The 23036-nt window shown below is 43.3% G+C and overlaps 1 protein-coding gene across 3 annotated transcripts in view; it reads right to left on the bottom strand.

Annotated features, from left to right (window-relative positions):
• Positions 1-23036, bottom strand: part of CEP152 (centrosomal protein 152) — a 98323-nt gene that overhangs the window by 20467 nt on the left and 54820 nt on the right. For all 3 annotated transcript variants that reach the window (XM_056572264.1, XM_056572266.1, XM_056572265.1), the window contains exons 19-23: positions 20948-21199; positions 16983-17114; positions 16227-16847; positions 15982-16111; positions 3359-3535 (exon numbers count right to left, since the gene is read on the bottom strand). In XM_056572264.1, coding sequence (XP_056428239.1) covers positions 3359-3535; positions 15982-16111; positions 16227-16847; positions 16983-17114; positions 20948-21199 — 1312 coding nt within the window. The remainder of the gene's footprint in view (positions 1-3358; positions 3536-15981; positions 16112-16226; positions 16848-16982; positions 17115-20947; positions 21200-23036) is intronic.

The raw sequence follows: 23036 nt of genomic DNA, 5'->3' as shown, positions 1-23036 counted from the left end.
TAAAGAGGAAGGTGACCATGTGGATTAGGAAAACCATGCGGACACGGTCTGGCTATGTGGCATAGGGACCATGGTCACGCCGGGTCACTCATACGGAAACACCCAATGAAGAGAGAAACCAACTGGTAGACAGAGGTAACCCTGCAACTCAATATGAGAAGCCTGGAAAAAAGCCCAGGGAGCAACACGGAATGACACTAAAAACAACACCCTAGCAGCAGGGTACCTGAACTACCGTCCACTGTTGACCAGACCAGAAGTTGACCAGACGTAGTAGTCAGCCATGCGGAAAACCAACTGTCCGGCAGGAATAGAATCCCTGAGCACATACGGTGACTCCTATAAAGTGGGGTACTTGAGTGCAGTCCGACCAATGGGTGACCAGGCGGTGTAGAACACCCAATAGCCGAAGGAATGTCCACACCCAGCAGAGGGTAACGGAAACCCCGGCTATGCTCAAAGAAGCCCTGAGGTCAGGGACCGATGGCAGCAGAAACCATGTAGACAACGGACCGGCTGAGAAGGGAACAGGCAGATAGCCGATAACTGTGCCCCATTGACATAGGTGGGAAGGCGGGGAGGCCTAGAAGCCATGGACAGAACCCCCACCCTCTGGAGATAGAGGGAGGCAGAGGAGCCATGAAAAGCAGCTCTGTCATCCCTATAGAGTCCGTGGAACACTCTGGGTCAGTTCCGTGCATACCACCGACAGCAGTGGAGAACCAGAACTCCAGCCGAAAACCTATCAGCCGCGCCGGACGGCCGAGGAAAACATGCAGGCCACAGTGCAGCGTGGTGGTATGAAACTTAGTAAAGAACGAGTCATTCCGGCAGGCACCTCGCACCATAGTGAGGTACCGGAACTCCAGCCCCAGATCAGCCGTGTGATGTGCGACAGGTGGCGTAGGAAGCCATGCAGACCACTGCCTGTTTAATAGGTACAGGTCCATAGTAGACAACGAGCCATTCCGTCGGCACCACGCAAAACAGTGGGGTACCGAGGCTCCCGCCACAGAGACATCAGCCGGTTCATGTATGCTAGGCCGTGTAGGCCAACATGCAGACTGACTGACTTACTGGTATGGGTCCAGAGGGGACCATGAGACACTCCGACGGACACCTCACAAATAGTGAAGTACCGGAACACCAACCGCAGGAACGTCAGCCATGTGATGGGTGACAGAGGGTTATAGGAAACCATGCAGAAAACTGACTTGGTGGTATGGGTCCATAGACAACAAGTCATTCCATCGGCACCTTGCACCGCAGTGGAGTACCGGAACTCCAACCGCAGAGACGTCAGCCGCGTGATGGGTGACGGGCGGTGTAGGAAACCATGCAGACAACTGACTTACTGTTATGGGTCCATAGTAGACAATGAGTTATTCCGTCGGCACCTCGCGCCACAGTGGGGTACCGGAACTCCAACCGCAGAGATGTCAGCCGAATGATGGGTGACAGGCGGTGTGGAAAACCATGCAGACAATTGTATGGCTTACTGGTATGGGTTCATAGTAGACAGTGAGTCATGCCGTTGGCACCTGGCACCGCAGTGGGGTACCGGGACTCCAACCGCAGATACATCAGCCTTTTGATGCATGACAGGCATTGTAGGAAACCATGAATACCAAAGTCCTAAAAAATACACCATACACTCCTATGTGCCCCAATGACACCCATAGGGGAGTGTGTACTAATCCTGTCAAGGACAGGGGAACTCCATAAATGTATGTATACAGAGAAATTGGAGTTATAACACCACCTTAAGTATAAACGTATAAATCTTTATTGAAAATGTTTTACATAAAAAACATATAAATGCAAAAAAAGTGAAGTATTGCAATGGAAATCCAATACAAAAATATCTGGCGCAGAGTAAGAATAGTACATACAAATGAGTACATAAAAATTGTCCACACACTATATATAGCAATCTATGGAATAACACAGTTTAGCCACTATGGGCTATCCATACAAATGCTGCATAATAATGTATCAAAATTAGCTAGTAATATAGCCTAGAACTGGTGTATAGCCAGGTCTGAGAGTGCATAGTGAAATACAATGATATTGGGGACAACATATCTAAGTACTCAGTAAAAGTCAATGTGTAACCTACCCATGTGGGATAGCGAACTCTGCAACCGACCCCTACGATCGTTTTGGTTTCCCTTTTTCCAGAGGTACTCCCTCTGGAAAAAGGGAAACCGAAACGATCGTAGGGGTCGGTCGCATAGTTCGCTATCCCACATGGGTAGGTTACACATTGACTTTTACTGAGTACTTAGATATGTTGTCCCCAATATCATTGTTTTTCACTATGCACTCTCAGACCTGGCTATACACCAGTTCTAGGCTATATTACTAGCTAATTTTGATACATTATTATGCAGCATTTGTATGGATAGCCCATAGTGGCTAAACTGTGTTATTCCATAGATTGCTACATATAGTGTGTGGACAATTTCTATGTACTCATTTGTATGTACTATTCTTACTCTGCGCCAGATATTTTTGTATTGGATTTCCATTGCAATACTTCACTTTTTTTGCATTTATATGTTTTTTATGTAAAACATTTTCAATAAAGATTTATACGTTTATACTTAAGGTGGTGTTATAACTCCAATTTCTCTGTATACATTGTAGGAAACCATGCAGACACTGTCTGGCTTACTGGTATGGCCCATAGTAGACAACGAGTCATTCCCGTAGATACATCAGCTGTGGGATGAGAGACTGTGCCAGAGAAAAACAATGTGGACAACTGTCTGAATTACTGGTATGGTTCCATAGAACACAATGGGTCATTCCATCGGATACCTTGCACTAGTAGTGGGGTATCAGAGCGCCAGACACTGAAGCGGCAGCAGAGAATGGGTGACAGGCAAGATTACTGCCTGGCACGATAAGACAGGTTCAATCCATGCGCCCGCAGGAAAAATTCCCATGGAGACTAGTGCTGGATGTGGTGACCCAGAGCGCTAGCCGCAGGTGCGGTAGTCTGTGGGAAGGGAAACCTATGAGAAGATAGGTGTGGCGGCGGGGCTTTGCGAACCCCAAGCCATGCCTATCCGATTGTGCCAGACCGCTAGATAAATGTATTTAATAAGTTATAAAAGGAGGAAAAAAAAAAAAAGATAAAAAGGTATGGTTACACTCATGTTATGGACATCTGTAACAACATTATAGTAGTCTGGGGGGCTAAAAACTCATGACAGTTGCGCTTTAAGCACTACACAAAAAAGGTAAAAAATAATTAAGAAACTGGTAGTGGTTAAAATACTCATGTCCCCCAACTCTAGAAGAACTCTGAAGAAATGTAAAAGTGGACAAACTGCTATTAAAATGTACTCACCTTTATACTGCTCTGCTTTCAACTTTTGGTCTTTCACTGCTTGCTGAAGGTGGCGACAGGCTTTATTCAGTTTGCTTCGAAGCTCTTGACAGTCCTTCTTATAATTTTCAATCTGCTGCATACAGTTTTCACAGCAACAAAAAGCAGGGTTGTCTCCCATGTTATTTAACTGTTCATCTGTAGAATAGAGATCATGGCAACAATTTAGAGGCATTATCAACTTTCTCAACTCGACTTCTGCATGGAAACACACAAGCCCATATACACTGCTCAAAAAAATAAAGGGAACACTTAAACAACACAATGTAACTCAAAGTCAATCACACTTCTGTGAGATCACACTGTCCACTAAGGAAGCAACACTGATTGAAAATAAATGTCACATCCTGTTGTGCAAATGGAACAGACAACAGGTGGAAATTATAGGCAATTAGCAAGACAACTCCAATAAAGGAGTGGTTCTGCACGTGGTGACCACAGATCACTTCCCAGTTCCTATGCTTCCTGGCTGATGTTTTGGTCACTTTTGAATGCATGAGACCGAGTCTACAACCCACACAAGTGGCTCAGGTAGTGCAGCTCATCCAGGATGGCACATCAATGCGAGCTGTGGCCAGAAGGTTTGCTGTGTCTGTCAGCGTAGTGTCCAGAGCATGCAGGCGCTACATCAGGAGACGTGGAGGAGGCCGTAGGAGGGCAACAAACCAGCAGCAGGACCGCTACCTCTGCCTTTGTGCAAGGAGGAGCACTGCCAGAGCCCTGCTAAATGACCACCAACAAGCCACAAATGTGCATGTGTCCACTCAAACGGTCAGAAACAGACTCCATGAGGGTGGTATGAGGGCCGGACGTCCACAGGTGGGGGTTGTGCTTACAGCTCAACACCATGCAGGACGTTTGGGATTTGCCAGAGAACACCAAGATGAAAGCAGGTTCACACTGAGCACATGTGACAGAAGAATGTTCTGCTGCCTGCAACATGACCGGATTGGCATGACCGGATTGGCATGACCGGATTGGCGGTGGGTCAGTAATGGTGTGGGGTGGCATTTCTTTAGGGGGGGCCCCACAGCTTGCCAGAGGTTGCCTGACTGCCATTAGGTACAGAGATGAGCTCCTCAGACCTCTTGTGAGACCATATGCTGGTGGGGTTGGCCCTGGGTTCCTCCTAATGCAAGACCATGCTAGACCTCATGTGGCTGGAGTGTGTCACCAGTTCCTGCAAGAGGAAGGCATTGATGCTATGGACTGGCTGTTCCCCAGACCTGAATCCGATTGAACACATCTGGGATCTCATGTTTTGCTCTATCCACCAATGCCACGTTGCACCACAGACTGTCCAGAAGTTGGTGAATGCTTTAGTCCAGGTCTGGGAGGACATCCCTCAGGAGACCATCCGTCAACTCATCAGGAGCATGCCCAGGCGTTGTAGGAAGGTCATACAGGCACGTGGAGGGGACACACACACACACACACACACACACACACACACACACACACACACACAACTTAGCCTCATTTTGACTTATTTTAAGGACATTACATCAAAGTTGGATCAGCCTGTAGTGTGGTTTTCCACTTTGATTTTAAGTTTGACTCCATAGCCAGATCTCCATGGGTTGATAAATTTGATTCCCATTGATAATTTTTGTGTGATTTTTTTGTCAGCACATTCAACTATGTAAAGACAAAAGTATTTCATACAATTAGTTGATTCTTTCAGAGCTAGGATGTGTTATGTTAGTGTTCCCTTTATAATTTTTTTTTGAGCAGTGTACTTACAGTCATGGCCATAAATGTTGGCACTCCTTAAATTTTTCAAGAAAATGATTTCTCACAGAAAAGGATTGCAGTAACACGCTTTGCTATACACATGTTTATTCCCTTTGTGTGTATTGGAACTAAACCAAAAAAAGGGAGGGAAAAAAAATAAATAAAATTGGACATAACGTCACACCAAAATTATTGACACCCTTAACTTAAAATTTGGTGGCACACCCTTTGGAAAAAATAACTAATCAGTCGCTTCCTATAACCATCAATAAGCTTCTTACACCTCTCAGCCGGAATGTTGGACCACTCTTCCTTTGCAAACTGCTCCAGGTCTCTCTTATTGGAAGAGCGCCTTTTCCCAAAAGCAATTTTAAGGTCTCTCCACAGGTATTCAATGGGATCTGGACTCATTGCTGGCCACTTCAGAACTCTCCAGAGCTTTGTTGCCATCCATTTCTGGGTGCTTTTTGATGTATGTTTGGGGTCATTGTCCTGCTGGAAGACCCAGCTTTCTGACACTGGGCTGTACAGTGCAACACAAAATCCATTGGTAATCCTCAGATTTCATGAACAATAAAAATGAACCTCCAGTGTTGCGACGGGATTCAGGGCGCTGAAATCCGTCGCCACGCTGGAGGTTAATTTCTATTGTTTGTATCGATTTGGATGTGGAGCGGCTGCAGTCACCTTTGCCTGAGCCCCCCCTGTGTAATTATGTTATCACACTACGGAGCGCTGTCTTTTGTTTCAGATTTCACAAGGCCTTGCCCACACTCAAGGCACCAAGGGCCAGAGGCAGCAAAACAATCACAAAACATCATTGAACCTCCACCATATTTCACTGTACTGTGTTCTTTTCTTTGTAGGCCTCATTCCGTTTTCGGTAAACCGTAGAATGATGTGCATTACCAAAAAGCTCACTCTTGGCTTACTCAAGTTAATTTTGGCAAAATGTAGTCTTGCTTTTTCATATCTCTGTATCAGCAGTGGGGTCCTCTTGGGTCTCCTGCCATAGCGTTTCATTTCATTTAAATGTCGACGAATAGTTCGTGCTGACACTGATGCTCCCTGAGCCTGCAGGACAGCTTGAATATCTTTTGAACTTGTTTGAGGCTGCTTATTCCCCATCCGGACTATCCTGCCTTGACATCTTCTTGATAATGTTGCGCACCGTGCAAATCTAGATCTCTGGAGATGGACTTGTAACCTTGAGATTGTTGATATTTTTCCACAATTTTGGTTCACAAGTCCTCAGACAGTCCTCTTCTCTTCTTTCTGTTGTCCGTGCTCAGTGTGGCACACACAGACACAAAATGAAAAGACTAAATTAACTTCTCTCCTTTTTATCTGCTTTCAGGTGTGATTTTTATATTGCCCACACCTGTTACTTGCCCAAGGTGAGTTTAAAGGAGCATCACATGCTTGAAACAATCTTATCGATCCACAATTTTGAAAAGGGTGCCAATAATTTTGTCCAGCCTATTTTTGGAGTTTGGTGTGATGACATGTCCAATTTGCTTTTTTTCCCCTCCCTTTTTAGGTTTAGCTCCAATGCACACAAAGGGAATAAACATGTGTATAGCAAAATGTGTTAATGCAATCTTTTCCTGTGAGAAATACTTCATTTTCTTGAAAAATTTTAGGGGTGCCAACATTTACGGCCATGACTGTAATGTTTTATTTATATGTAATACAAGACAGATAGCTCCTCAAAGCAGAAAGTATCTTGAATATCTGCCATTGTCAGAGGCATTTCCTGCTGTAACATTCACAGTAAATACACAGAAATTTGGCAAGGATGGGATAAACAATACAATGTAATAAAAAGTCAAAGCTTTAAAAATGAAGCCCTTGTGAAGACAGGGAAATAATGGCAGTGCCTGTTTGGTATTTACACATCATAAGCTGCGTTTCTCGAGAAGCAGGGCCTGTCGGCAGAAAACCAGGGGTGTAAATAAGCACATGGCTAGATATTCCCAGAATTTTTATGCCTAGCCCTACCATTTTTTATATCAATAGTTCCCTCCATTAGAGAGATAAGCCCTTATGTAAATATGCAAATTATGGTTAAAATTACCCAGGGGTGTTCCTCACCACAGCAAGAGCCCTGGTAATTCCAATCCATGACCTCCTTAATGCTGCCTCTGGCACACTTGCATCTGCCTACCTAGTTTGACAGTCACTAGATAAAGACGTGTCTGAGCGTTATCTATGCCGGAGTAGGCCCACTGGGCATGTAAGCCTCCATGCATAATAAGGATCAGGCAAGTTTTTCAGATTTGTACAATACGTATATATACAAACAGAAAAAAAAAATCCCCATATGAAACTGCAGGCAAACAAAATACAGTAAAGATTGTCTACAGTCTAGAGTTAAAGATAAAGCTTACTGGGGAATTTACAAAGATCACTATAATAATAGCTTTGACAGACCAATAGCTTTCCTCTTCTACGCTTAAAAAGTCCATTGTGTGTGTATGTAAAACTAAAACATGGGGGAATCTGTTATCTTACTTCATGCTGGATATTATTTGAGTAGCAATGTAAGAGGGAGAAGTCTTGTGTACTATGGGGCAATAGAAAAGGAAGCGTGTACTTGTCATCTCAGGGCTGGCTGTTTGGGTAAGAGACTTAAAGGGGTACCCTTCTGGAAAAAGGAGATTTTTTTGTACTCACCGTAAAATCTCTCTTGTAGCCTTCATTGGGGGACACAGATACTGTTGGGTATATGCTCTTGCCACTAGGAGGCACTGGCACTAGGAAAAAAAAAAGTCGGCTCCTCCCTGGAAGAATATACCCACCCACTGGAAGTGAGGTAATCAGTTTTGTCACAAAGCAGTAGGAGAAGCCAACAAGGACATACGTCCGAAGGACCCTAGAAGGAATTTCAAATAAAACGCCATAGTCGGAAAAGATGACCCGGACAACACCTGAAGTAATGGGTGGGTGATGTGTCCCCCAATGAAGGCAACAAAAAAGAGATTTTACGGCGAGTACAAAAAATAAAAAATAAAAAAAAGATAAAAATAAATAAATACTCCTTTTCTCGTCACTCTTCATTGGGGGGGGGGGGGGCAGATACGGTTGGGACATACCAAAGCAATCCCTGGGGGGGGGGGAAGAGAAAGAACAACTACCAGAAGAAAGGAGAAAGCCCGAAGACCGAACTCCAGTCGTCCGGAAGGCCCGCACACAAGACCCCAGGCCAAAAGGCAACCGGAGCACGAAAGCTGAGCGTCCGGGTCAGTGCTCACCGCCCATGGAGATGGACCAAGACGCAAAGGAAGGGACCATCCCTAGTGGAGACTCAAATCCCATGGGCCACATAGACAAGAACAGGCAGCTTGAGGGCCCGCTGGGCCCAACCAACCTGGAGGAGGTAGAAAACAACACCAAGGGAAGCACAAAAGAGAACCCCATTCGGAGAAGTAAAAGATTCAAGAGAATATGGCAAGAAAAATGCCCGGGAGAGCTGTGGGCAGAAGGGAGAAGACCGAAACCACTGGAAAAAAAAACACTGAAAAAAGTAAGACAAAAATCAGCTCCAGAGAGGCTTGTTGCATAAGAGAGTGATGACCAGAACGAAAAAACTGCCCCAGAGGTATGCTACAAGCACCCGGGAGGAAGAGCGGAGTCCGAGAAAAAGACAAGCCTGAACAGCGGGGGGGGGGGGGGGTCGGGGGGTAGGGGTGAAAGTGACCAGGAAACACATCCACGGTTAAGGTGAAGTAGGCCAGAATAGCGTAATCTGGCTGACTGGAACGACCGCGAGCCCAGTAAGACGTGGTCCCCGAAGGAGAAGGAAAGTAAAGGTGGCCTAACAAGGAGCGGAATGCCCCGAGAAGGAGCATCCTGGAATATTTGAGCGACCGACATGGGACTCCCACAGAAGTCCCAAACCTGTAGGGTGAGCAAACCCAACATCCACAAAACGGTCCAGGAGACCGACTTCTCTAACAAAACAAGAAAATCTTGGTACAGAAAGACCGATCAGAAGGCGGGAGGGGAGGTCGCAGGTAAGACTGGGCAGGAGCACGACACCTGCAGAGACTGGAACCATCACCAAGGCCCTAATGACCAGGAGGCAGATCTAGAGGAAAAAAAAAGGCACAGCACAACCGTAAGGAGGTTGCCCATAAAAAGAGACACCCCCAACACTCGCAGACATAAGCGAAGAGGGGATGGACAGGGAAAACCAGCCTCGAACCCAGCGGTCCGAAAATACCAGAGCACTCCGAAGCAACATCCCGCCAGGATACTGTGCCTAGCCCCCTGATCGCTGTACCCACTGTGAAAGGGGAGATGCCAAAGTGCGCCAGGTACTGTAGAAGGTTGCAGACACTGCCCAGCAGTGACGCAAACACCACTCCGCGGCAATGGGCAAAAAGCTGGGTGAACATAGCAACCCCTACGACAAAATACAGAGGCATGGGGGGGGGGGGCTTGATGCCGTGGCAACTGAGCCATCCTAGCCATCATCTAAGGCAGCAGAGCAGGCGACTGAGGCACCCTGAAGAGGGAAACAAGGAGATACAGGGGGGGAGTTGTCTGAATAGCCTGTGTTGCCCCAGTAGGCCCCATGGCAGAACAGAGGTGCTCAATCGCAGGAGATGTGAGGAAATAGCACCACAGGAAGGCCCGAGGTATACCTCACTGGAAAGGAGGGGCGGTGGGCATTAGAAGCACACAGCGTCTGTTGTATACATAGGGGCACAGAAACGGCTACCCCACAAAAACAGAGAGGCACCAAGACCGAAGCCACAAAACACAGACGTAGCAAATTGGCATAGGGACCAAGGAACACAGAGTCACTGCGTATAAAACTACACAATGAAAGGAGGGTCACTAGCCGCCAGCCTTGAGAGTGGCAGGCATGTGGAGAGGGACCCGATAGAGTAGGGGATCCTGCAAATATCACTACGTAGTTGATTGTATAGGGCCCCTGGAAGACCTGGGGTCACCCATGTGGAATCCCAGCATGCAAGTAGGCTACCTGAACTTCTGCCATTGTGCAAAAAGCACAAGGTAGGAGACTCGTGTCGACAACCGTCTGGCTGACTGGAAGAGGATCCCTGAGCGTGCAGGGGCACACATTCAAACCTTGCCACCAAAAGAGGGGTACTGACGTACAGCCGATCCGATGGGCAACCTGGTAGTGTAGCAGGCCATGCAGACCAACGTCTGGCTGACTGGCAGACAGTCCCTAATGCCTGCAGGGACACTCATTCGGAATCCGCACCGCACACCAGTAGCAAGGTACGGGAAACCCCAGCCTTACACATCCAGGTCACTTCTTCGGACACCGCGCACTATGAGTGGGGTATCGGAACTCCAGCTGTGGATATAGCAGCCATGTGATAAGTGACAGGCGGCGAAGGAACCACGCAGACCACCGTCTGACTTACTGGTATAGGGTCCATAGTATAAATTGGATCACTCCCTCGGACACCTCGCACTAGCAGTGGGGCACCTCCAGAAGCAGGGGTCTACTACCACTGCTCATTCATTGGGGAATGTGGGGGGGGAGGGGGGGCGCATACTCACCGCAGTTGTCCTCACATACTCACCCCTTGATGTCTTCAGCCAGCATTAGGCCACACTGCCTCATGCCATGCTGCCATATCGAGGAGAGCAGGGGCAGTGGGGGACCCGAACCAAGGGTACAACCTACAGGCGCTGACCGTTGGCGATAAGGGGTTGACGGCCCATACTCTGTGTTCCGTGTCCCTTTGTTGCGTGTGACAGATCAGATACCACCATGATCCTTTTGCCCAACCTAGGAAAATAAAAAAAGGAAAAAGAACCTAACTAGACATACTTTACTAGAAGATAATAAAGTAATAGACCAGGTCTGGGGAGCTCCCAGACCTGTGTATTGCCTCCTACTGACACTAGCTGAAACTGATTACCTCACTTCCAGTGGGCAGGTATATCCTGCCAGGGAGGAGCCTCCTAGTGGCAAGAGCATAAACCAAACAGTATCTGTGCCCCCCAATGAAGAGCAACCGCGAAACATAAATTTATTTTTTTCCAAATCAACTGGTGCAAATAAGTTAAAGAAAGTTTAAGAAAAATCTTAATCCCTATCAAAGTGGACAAAAAAAAAAAAATACTGCAAAAATGGGAGACTTCTGATGCCATGGAAACCCATCTTCATCCCATGTCATCATGTCACCTTAATGCTGAGGTTTAGAAACCACAAATCACAATTTGACCACGGCAACTAAGAGGTTACACTACAAGAATGTGAGGTTTCACGGTTCCTGGTAGTTAGACCACAAGCCCTGCTGTCATGCAACAGCCCAGTCGTGGCAACTTTTAAAAATGGTCACTTTCCTTTAACTTTCATAGTGGCTAGAAGTAGGTCACTTTTTCTACACCAAGTGGAATAGAAATGCACCAATATTTTTGCCAAGCAGTAAGCCATGCCCATCTTCAAGCCACTTTCACAAACATGACATGTAAGCCTTAAATGGTTTATAAATATTGTACAGCAGGCAGGACACAATTTTAGAGTAAAATGCCTACAAAAAAAAAAAAAGTTTAGATATTTGCCAAATTTGGATTCATCCAACATCATCTAACAGTGGTCATGAGCAAGAAGTCATTCAGCCATCTTCCCTGAGGAAATCTACTGCATAAATCACAGGGTTGCGTTGAAATATAGGAAACGAGCACTATGAACTCCTAGAAGCATCTGTGTGCATATAAAGTCTTTACTCCCTCCCATCTGATCTTAAAGGGGTACTCCGGTGGAAAACTTTTTAAATCAACTGGTGCCAGAAAGTTAAGCAGATTTGTAAATTACTTCTAAAAATCTTAATCCTTCCAGTACTTAGCTGCTATATGCTCTAGAGGAAGTACTTTTCTTTTTTGAATTTCCTATCTTTCTGACCACCGTGCTCTCTGCTGACATCTTTGGCCATGTCAGGAACTGTCCAGAGCAGGACAGGTTTGCTATGGGGATATGCTTGTACTCTGGACAGTTCCTAAAATGGACAGAGGTGTCAGCAGAGAGCACTGTGGTCAGGCAGAAATGAAATTCAAAAAGAAAAGAACTTCATGTGGAGCATACAGCAGCTGATGAGTACTGGAATGATAAATATTTTTTAATAATAGTAATTTACAAATCTGTTTAACTTCCTGGTACCAGTTGATTTAAAAAAAAAAAAAAAAAAAGTTTTCCAATGGAGTACCCCTTTAAACTAGCTATGCCCTAGTGAAGCAGATGAACTCCTTAAAAACAGCTCTCCTCTCACAGATGGTATCTCCCAGAGCAGATTAATAACTATTATAATTTGTCTGCGCAAATAAAAGTAAAACTGGTCTCCAATTCCTTTTACTAATGATATGTATTTGAGAAAAGGCTTATATTTTCATCTACTGAAGTTTATTACAAAACCAATAGATTCTCTTGGAATATGTTGTCCCACCAGTAAGACTTATTACCTATTCATAGGAATATATACATATATAAACAATAACAAAAACGAGGTCTCAAATGGCTGGAGGTGCTCAACACCAAATGCAGTTGTACAATTGTGCCTTTATGCTGGGGGAGCAGATCTTGCCCTTGTAGTCCATTGCAAGGTGCAATTCCCAGCATAAAAATGTATACAATGGGGGATGCCTGCAGCAGACTACAAGTACCAAAATGGCATCCTACACCAGATAGACAGTGTGGATGTGTAACAATTAGAATAATACAGGAATTTAGCTGCACTACTGTGGTAGATGTAGACAAAGACCTTGACTAACTCTCAAAACTGATGTTAAAATTGAGACATTAGCCAGTATATCCTTGTATGAAGGAAATACCTGAGCCCGCACACCAACGCCAAGGTTTCTCAAGTGGCACGGGACCTAACACTAACCTACCTGTGTGTGATAAGCAAAACCAGGGGCCAGTGGGCAATTATGGCAGCATTAGCCCGACTTTGCTTATCATGCACAGGTAGGTTAGGGTTAGGTCCCGTGCCACTTGAGAAACCTTGGCATTGGTGTGCGGGCTCAGGTATGTCCTTGATACAAGGATATACTGGCTAATATCTCAATTTTAACATCAGTGTTGAGGGTTAGCCAATGTCATTGTTTACATCTACCACAGTAGTGCACCTAAATTTCTGTATTATTCTAATTGTTACACATCCACACCGTCTATCTGGTGTACGATTCTATTGTGGCGCTTGTAGTCTGCTGCAGGCATCCCCCATTGTATACAATTTTATCCTGGGCAGGATCTGCTCCCCCAGCATAAATGCACAATTGTACAACTGCAATTGGGGTTGAACAACTCCAGCCATTTGAGACCACGTTTTTGTTGTTTAAATTTTTAACTTGGAGGTATTTAAACTCCATATGTAGCGCGCCTTGAACACTTTCTAGGCAGCATTAAGGTGCACATGTGAGGCCAGCAACTATATCAGCCAACTTAGGTGGGGCTTGTAGTCTGCCTCCCTCCTCCCATTGTATGTGTGCTTAGCCACACTGGAGGTTACCTGGGAGCAGGCTGTGAGTCGGCCTAATGCTGCCGTAATTGCCCACTGGCCTCTGGTTTTGCTTATCACGCACAGGTAGGTTAGGTCCCGTGCCACTTGAGAAACCTTGGCGTTGGTGTGCGGGCTCAGGTATGTCCTTCATACAAGGATATACTGGCTAATGACTCAATTTTAACATTAGTGTTGAGGGTTAGCCAATGTCATTGTTTACATCTACCACAGTAGTGCACCTATATTCCTGTATTTTATACATAAATCCACACACATACAAATTGTTGATAAAGAGGAAGGCAAAAAAAATAAAAATAAAACCCAGAAAGCAGGGGTGGTGGCCAGCAAACTGTCATATTAGGGCAATCATTTCTTGAAGATTCCCTATATGGAAATCAGAATGCACACCTGGATCAACATTCTCTCTCAAGAAATCTAATACCCATAACAGGGGTGTGGAAATGTAATTAAATAAAACTACTTGTCCACGGGACTAAAACGGAGCAAAATCTATTAGTCCCTCATGACGATCTACTAGTCCGAAACAATTTTCGCTTTTACACTCTAGTTTTTTCCTCCTTGCCCTATAATAACCATAACTAACTACTATAATGATACATTTTAAATTTTTTCATAACATTCTCCGAAACAAAAATATTGGTGAAGTGAAATTGAAATAGTAAAAAGATAATTTTGCAGATTTGGTGGTTTTCTTTTCTATGCCATTTACCTTGTGGTTGAGCGAACATGTTATTTAGACCGACCTGATTACAGCAATACCAGATTTGTATAGTTTCTGTCATGTTTTACTAATTAAAAAAACAAATAAATTCTGAACTTTTGTTCTTGCAATTTCTGACCCCTGTAGCATTTTTTGAAAAAAAAAAAAATATATATATATTTTTTTTTGAAAATATATATATATCATACCAGGCTGTATGAGGGCTATTTTTTGCGCCAAAAATGGTATCAGTACCATTTTGGTATTGATCTGACTTTTTAATAGCTTTTAACTTTTTTTTTCTGGGATATAAAAATTGCAATTCTGTGGTTTGGTATTTTTTTTTACATTTGCGTTACTGTACAGGATACATAATGTTATATTTTGATAGTTCCTACAATTACGCACACAGCGATACCAAATATGTTTATTTTTATTATGTTTACATGTTTTTATATAGTAAAAGGGCCTGATTTGAACTTTTAATATTGAAGTGGTTAATGTGTATCTTTTGAAACTTATTGAACATTTTTTTCACACTATTAGTCCCTTAGGGGACTTTTAGGAGGAATCATTAGATTCCTCATACAGATCAATAGAGTTCTATTGAACTCCATTGATTTGTGTGCAATGCGATCCATTGATAGCCTAGTCCAGCCAGGATCTATCAATGACAGAGCCACGGACACCAGGGAAGCAGAGCGAAGTATACAGGAAAGAGAGGGGAATTGGGTGGAGCGCTTCTGCTTGTAAAGAACAGGACTAAAACGCCACGGTTGCACAGGACAAAAAATTTATTGAGATAGAAATAGGACAACGCGTTTCGGCACTAACAAGCGCCTTCCTTAGGTCCACAGAGATCAAGTAAGTGCGTCCTGGAGATGTTTGCTGTGCAGCGGTGGCATCGTTGCACAGGATGCATCTCCAAGAGCTCCACCCAATTCCCCTCTTTTTCCTGTATACTTTGCATTCACATTTCCGTACCCTCGGGGATACGGAAAAGGGGAAAGTGAGCCGCATACTGCATACATCCCACTCACTCCATACCCCGCAGAGGGTTTTTGTTTTGCTCTGCTGGAATCTCTCGTCGGACCACGATGATACCCAAGACGAGGTGGTGAGTTGGGCCCCTTCGTTCCTCCTACCATCATCACAGAAAGCGCCCCTCTAGCCCACCAGGGAGCATTCACATATCCCTTTAGACGCCACGGTCAGCTTTGACAGCAGGAATCTAAAGGGTTAATAGCCATCCGCAGCAATTGGGATCGTCGCATGCTTGCTATTAGTGACGGCCCCCAGCTACTGAAATCAGTTAGGGGCTGCAGAGTACGGAACAGGCTCCATACTCCCCTGTGAGCGCCGCCGTGTTTGTTGGGGGCTTGCAGGTTTGGCCCTGTTTGCCCAAAGTAGGGTTAAGGACCTGAAAAATTCCCCTGCCCGGCACCCGGAACTGCATGTCCCGGGCATCTGGTGATACAAATTCCACATCCCTGCATTACTTATGTTACATCTCTCAAGAAAGGCAACCAGGTGACTCATCACTACTCTTAAATCTTTCTAATGGTCAATTCATCTGATTCAAACCCCCGATACACAACCTTTATAGAATGGTTTTATAAATGGAAGGGAAAAAAATTTACCATTTTGCTGTCTGTTTGAAAGGTTCTTCTTGTGACTTTTGGGCGCACCTTCTGCATTTCTAATATAGGATTGATCTTGTGCACTTATGGGGACCTTTGGTTCACGATTTGTAAAATTCTCATCAGGTTTCTGAAACATCAAGGAAAACATTTCCAATAGGCAGGGGTAAATTGGTGCACACACAAAAGCTAACCCAATTTGTGTTCATCACTTAAAAACATACAAACCAAAATAACACAAATACCTGATTCCACTCAGATTTAGCATTTGAAATGGCCTTGTAAGCAATCCCCTTGACAGACTTCTGTAAGCAGGATCGTAGCTTTTCCAAGAACTTGACATCTAAATTGCTTGACGTATATGAGAAATTATCTAGAACGCGCTTTTCAACCATTTCGTCATGAATGTCAGACATAAGTCGCTCAATTTCAGATAAAATTTCTTTATTGTGATCTTGCATTCTCCTAGATTCTTCACAAGTCCGTTGCTTGAGTTGCTGGTTATAAAATTCAGTCAGTTCTGTCTGCTTTTGAGAAACTAATTCATTTCTTTGCTTTTCGAAATCAGCTTTTGCTGTCAAAAGAACTTCGCTGATCTTTGCCCTATGCTCGTCCAAAAATGTGCGGTAATCTTTTTCATTTTGTGCCTGAATCTGGTGAATTTCGTCTTGTCTCTCTTTGTTCCCCAGAGCCCGTGCTTCCCCAACTTCTACTTTTATCCGTGCCTCAAACTCCTCATTCTTTTGCTCCAATTCCTTTGTTAATAATGCAATTTGCTCCTCCAGTTCTTTTTCTTTCTTGCTGTAGTCAACTTTTCCACCTCTTATCTTCCAGTTTTCTTCAGCTACAGCAACAGCATCAGCTATCTACAAAATAAAGATTTATAAGCTATTATAAGGGCACTGTACAGAAATCATGGTAATAATCAACATTTTTCTTTTGTATTACTGCAAAGATAACATCCACAAAATGATATTGTAAACGCAGATGTCTTTACTTACCTGCTTCTTTAAATTAAGATCATGAAGCCTTTCCCATTTTTCTCTCTCAAGCCTCAAGTTTGCTTTATATTCTGATAAACTAGTGAGTTCTTCTAACCACCTTCTGTGAGCTTTTGTTAAAGCCAATTCCACCTGTCAAACCAAAAACAATCAAAAGTTAATAGGAATTCTTAGGTCAAAAGTACTCTGTGTCAGTCCCAGAGAACCCCTAAAAAAATTAAAAAAAAAAATAAAAAGGGAGGAGTGTAATGCTGCATACACCAAGTTCCCAAGCTGGGAGATAGTGGGTCCTATTTTCATGTGCATGACGCACTTCCACCTTCATAAAAGAGAAACTTCTGGTTCAAGCCTGGCATAATGTTTGCTAGCAGCATTTGATAGTTTGTTTTTTGAATAAAAGAAATCAGTACTATAGAGTTTAAAATATATTGATGAGGATACACTTCAAGATGCATCTTGAATACAAAACAGCTTAAAAGGGAATCTGTCAGCTGCAATTCATGTTCCAAACTTCTGTTGGACACATGGCACCTTTCATATATCTTTCTGTGGTTCCATAACATAAAAAAAAAAAAAAATAAAAATGCTTTTATTTTCTGGTGCCAAGTGTCACCAGCCCTTTTTCCCAGGCGCCCAAACTACTACGGGGGGAATGACTCGTCACTCCCACTCTCATCCCTGCCATTGCTTTATCGATAGCCAGCTGAAAGCAAAGCCCTTTTTCCAATGCTTATATCTGCTTACAATTTATATGCACAGCGCAGGAAAAAGCTTTGGAAATTGAGCTTGTCTTTCAGCTGTCAATCAAGCAAGGACCAGGATGGAAGGGGGAGCAAGGAGGCGTTCTAGTCCTCAGACCTTCAGGAGCTTTGTAACACTTTAATACTTGGCCCAGAGAATAAAAGTTAAGGAAGCACAGAAGAGAGGTACCAGGTGTCTCCTTGTCTGCTAACAGTGTCAGCAGTTTGGAACGTGAATCACAGCTGACAGATTCCTTTTATCAAAAAGAGTACCCACCAATCAAATAAAACTTTTAATATAGTGTTCCTTGAGTAATTACCACACACTTACCAATTCACTTGTTTTTCAAATCATCAACATAAAGATGTTTAAAATGTAATAGAAAAAAAATGGCCACTAGGCAGCTCTGTTCTGTTCCCTGCAGCAATTAATACAGTGAGTTTGGTATCCTCCTGGCCTGGCAGGAGACCAAACTCAGGAAGTGCTTCGCTGCACAGAGCCTCAGTAAAAGCTACACAGACTGAAAGCTGCACAAAGCCTCACTGAAAGATGCACAGAGCTGGAGGTCTTTTCATCACAGCGCTGCAAGGATGTGAGGGTGGAAGTGGTCCCCCGGCAGGCTTCAGTGATGTCATGCCTGCTGGGAAATGCCCACTTTCTTCTGCTGGGAGATAGCACTCTGTGAGCAAGAAGAACAGTAAGATACACAAGCTTTATAAAGCTCTGAATTATTATTATTATTATTATTTTTTTTAAAGGTCAGAGTGGTGTTAGGAAACATAGCCGGATTTAGTTTACAAAAGTTTATTTGGTGACAGGTACTCTTTAACCTGTTAATGACGTAGGATTTATATTTATGTCCTGCGCCGGCTCCAGGTATGTGAAGCACGCTCAGGAGCTGAGCGTGCTTCATACCCAGCAGGTCCCGGTTGCTATCAGCAAAAAATAAATAACTAACTAGTCAATAAATGTGATTTAACCCCTTCCCTAATAAACGTTTGAATCCCCCCCCCTTTTCCAATAAAAAAAAAATTTAAAATAAAAATTAATAAAAATAAAAAAAGCATAAAAAGCGATCTGAAGTGCGATCAAAACAAAAATGGTACAGAAAAAAACTTCAGATCACGGCGCAAAAAAAAAAAAAAAAAAAAGAGCCCTCAAACATCCCAGTATATGGAAAAATAAAAAAAGGTCCAGGGGTCAGAAGATGACAATTTTACACATACTAATTTTGGCGCATGTACACTGCTCAAAAAAACTAAAAGGGAACACTAAGATAACACATCCTAGATCTGAATGAATGAACTAATATGAAATACTTTCGTCTTTACATAGTTGAATGTGCTGACAACAAAATCACACAAAAATTATCAATGGAAATCAAATTTATCAACCCATGGAGGTCTGGATCTGGAGTCACACTCAAAATCAAAGTGGAAAACCACACTACAGGCTGATCCAACTTTGATGTAATGTCCTTAAAACAAGCCAAAATGAGGCTCAGAAGTGTGTGTGTGTGTGTGTGTGTGTGTGTGTGTGGCCTTCACGTGCCCGTATTACCTCCCTACAATGCCTGGGCATGCTCCTGATGAGATGACGGATGGTCGACTGAGGGATGTCCTCCAAGACCTGGATTAATGCATTCGCCAACTCCTGGACAGTCTTTGGAGCAACGTGGCATTGGTAGATGGAGCAAGACACGATGTCCCAGATGTGCTCAATCGGATTCAGGTCTGGGGAACGGGCGGGCCAGTCCATAGCATCAATGCCTTCCTCATGCAGGAACTGCTGACACACTCCAGCAACCTGAGGTCTAGCATTGTCTTGCATTAGGAGTAACCCAGGGCCAATCACACCAGAATATAGTCTCACAAGGGGTCTAAGGATATCATCTCAGTACCTAATGGCAGTCAGGCTACCTCTGGCAAGCACATTGAGGGCTGTGCGGCCCCCTCAAAGAAATGCCACCCCACATCATTACTGAACCACCGCCATACCGGTCATGCTGGAGGAAGTTGCAGGCAGCAGAACATTCTCCCCGGCGTCTCCAGACTGTCACATGTGCTCAGTGTGAACCTGCTTTTATGTGTGAAGAGCACAGGGCGCCAGTGGCAAATTTGCCAATTTTTGTGTTCTCTGCCAAGTGCCAAACGTTCTGCACGGTGTTGGGCTGTGAGCCCAACCCCCACCTGTGGATGTCGGGCCCGCATACCACCCTCATAGAGTCTGTTTCTGACCGTTTGAGTGGACACATGCACATTTGTGGCCTGCTGGAGATCGTTTTGCAGGATTCTGGCAGTGCTCCTCTTAGCACAAAGACCGAGGTAGTGGTCCTGCTGCTGGGTTGTTTCCCTCCTACGGCCTCCTCCACGTCTCCTGATGTACTGGCCTGTCTCCCAGGAGCGCCTCCATGCTCTGGACACTATGCTGAGAGACACAGCAAACCTTCTTGCCACCGCTCACATTGATGTGCCATCCTGGATGAGCTGCACTACCTGAGCCACTTGTCTGGGTTGTAGACTCAGTCTCATGCTACCACTAGAGTGAAAGCACTGCCAGCATTCAAGTGTGACCAAAACATCAGCCAGGAAGCATGGGAAATGAGAAGTGGTCTGCGGTCACCACCTGAAGAACCACTCCTTTATTGGGGGCCTGGGCTCTGCCACATGAATGTGGCAGGGCCCAGACTAAGTTGGGACTAATATTAGTTTTCTCTTCGTATAGATATATGGTGTTCTTTTAATTTCTTTTTAACCAGCGAGTGGGTGTGGGATGAGGGAGGGGGAGGAGAGAGGAGGGATTATTGAAATTAATAAGAATAGATGTGGGTCAGACAGGGCACTGGAACCAGACTTGAGAAGTCTATAGGGGGGAGGTGTTAAAAAATGTGTAATATTGATAATAAGTGAAGAAAATAGAATTGTAATTTTATGGAGAATGTATAACTATTGTTATTGAAATGGAATAATAAATTATAAACAAGAACATACAATTTGGTGGCGCAAAAAATAAGCCCTCATATGGGTCTGTAGATGCAAAACTGAAAGCATTATGATTTTTTAGGTAGCGATTAGGAAAAAACAAAAATACAAAAACCCAGTAGTCCTTACGGGGTTTAACAATTTCTAGTACAAAACAGTACAAAAATGCCAAATATGCTTTATGTGAAACTGTCAAAAGGGTCAGAAAAACAAATTATTCTGAAGACCATGCAGGTAGCTCACCTGCTTTGAAATATCCTCCCTATGCTGTTTTTCTAGATCTATTTGGACTTCCCGGACAGCCTTTTCTTTTTCCTGTATAGCATTTTGAAGTTGAAGTTTAAGTTCATCAATCTGTTCAGCAGTGAAAGTCTCCTCTGTTTGAACAGCATAATCTTCTAAGTTCTGCAGAGACTTTGCTCTGGCATCTTGGACTGCTCTATCCAGTTTATGTCTCCATTGGCTCTCCAGATCTTGAATTATTAATTCATTTTTCTATTAAAAAGGGAAACAATGTATCCATTAAATAACTATTGACCTTCCAGAAGGTGTTTTGTACATAAAGAACAGCAAAAATAAACTAACATCATTCACAAGGATAATTATAGATCCCACCTAATTTTACTATAAAATAAAAAGAATGTCCCTTTAATAACCACACATTAGGAACTTTATAAATTTTTTCCAGTTACTTATGTATGCACAGCTTTCAACACCATTTAAAATGTATATACAATCTATAATAAAGGGATATTCCCATCTCCACAAATGAAATAAAACCTGTAGGGCATGTCAAATGAAATATTTTTGCAGATTCATTAATAACTTTATGATTAAAGAATAATTCATTAATTAAGCAAGGAAATGTAGTCTTTAAAAGGAACATGGAGCAAAACTAATACACCGCGCTAGGCACAATTTACACTGTAGAAGAAACCAAGTTGACTGCCACTTAGACAATAAAAAAAAAAATACCTTTTATTAGATTACACTTAAAAACAGTATCTCAATAGGGTAATGATGTAAGCCAAAATTACAGAGATAAACAAGCCAGAAATACAAAAACCGCTACAATGTTGTATACCAATAAATGGGAATCATCCATATACAGTGATCACATTAGTATCAGGTATCGCTCAGACTAGGCATCATGGGAGGCACCATGTGGCATGTTTCTATCCCCATATAGGGGTCACTACCACCCTTACTGTCCCTGTAGCTAAGTGTTAAAGTCTGTAATCATTTGCGCAAATCCAGCCACTGATATGGGTGAGTGATTGCAGACTTTAACACTTGGCGACAGGGACAGTAAGGGTGGTAGTGACCCCCATATGGGGAAAGGAACATGCCACATGGTGCCTCCCATGATGCCTAGTCTCTGAGCGATACCTAATACTAATGTGATCACTGCATATGGATGATTCCCATTTATTGGTATACAACATTGTAGCCGTTTTTGTATTTCTGGCTTGTTTATCTCTGTAATTTTGGCTTACATCATTACCCTATTGAGATACTGTTTTTAAGTGTAATCTAATAAAAGGTATTTTTTTATTATCTAAGTGGAAGTCTACTTGGTTTCTTCTATAGTGTTTGGTTATACCAAGTTGTTTTGTTATGATAGATATATTATATATATATATATATATATATATATATATATATATATATATATATATATATATATATATACACATATATACACACACATCTACATATACACATACATACACACATACATACATAAATACACGCATACATACACACACACTCAATGAGAGTCTAAATAGTTGTCACACTAGCATGCATGAGTATAGAGGCAACGGCAGTTATAGCTGGTTGGAGCTATATAGTGTAGTGTGCTAGGAACAATGCCTACTGCAGGGTCAGCATTCTGTAAAGCTCTTGGTTTAGAAATCGGGGTTAGACAAAGAAGTCGTCCAGGATTAGAAAACACTGCTGCTTTAGGGTGCATTCCCACGTGGCGTATTTTGCTGCGTATTTGCTGCGTATTTGGTGCTGCATATTTTCCTACCCATTGATTTCAACAGGGAAAATAAAATACGCAGCAGCAAATACGCAGCAAATACGCCGTGTGGGAACGTACCCTTAATATGGTATTATCTCCTTTGAAGTTAAAGGGGTGGAGTTGCAATACAACACACAACCTGTTGACAGGTATGGCACTGCTTTTGGAAGAAAGCAGCAATGATTTTTTTAATCATGGAAAATCTCATTAACCTATATGATTTTTTCACATGTATTTTCAACATATAAGACTACTTATTTTTCCGGTTTTCTATTATAAATTCTATATGGCTTGAAGTTGTCT

The sequence above is a fragment of the Hyla sarda genome, chromosome 4 (assembly GCF_029499605.1).
Source record: "Hyla sarda isolate aHylSar1 chromosome 4, aHylSar1.hap1, whole genome shotgun sequence".
Taxonomy (NCBI): Eukaryota; Metazoa; Chordata; class Amphibia; order Anura; family Hylidae; genus Hyla; species Hyla sarda.
Note: the sequence above shows the minus strand (reverse complement) of the source record. Positions and strands in the feature narration are given on the sequence as shown.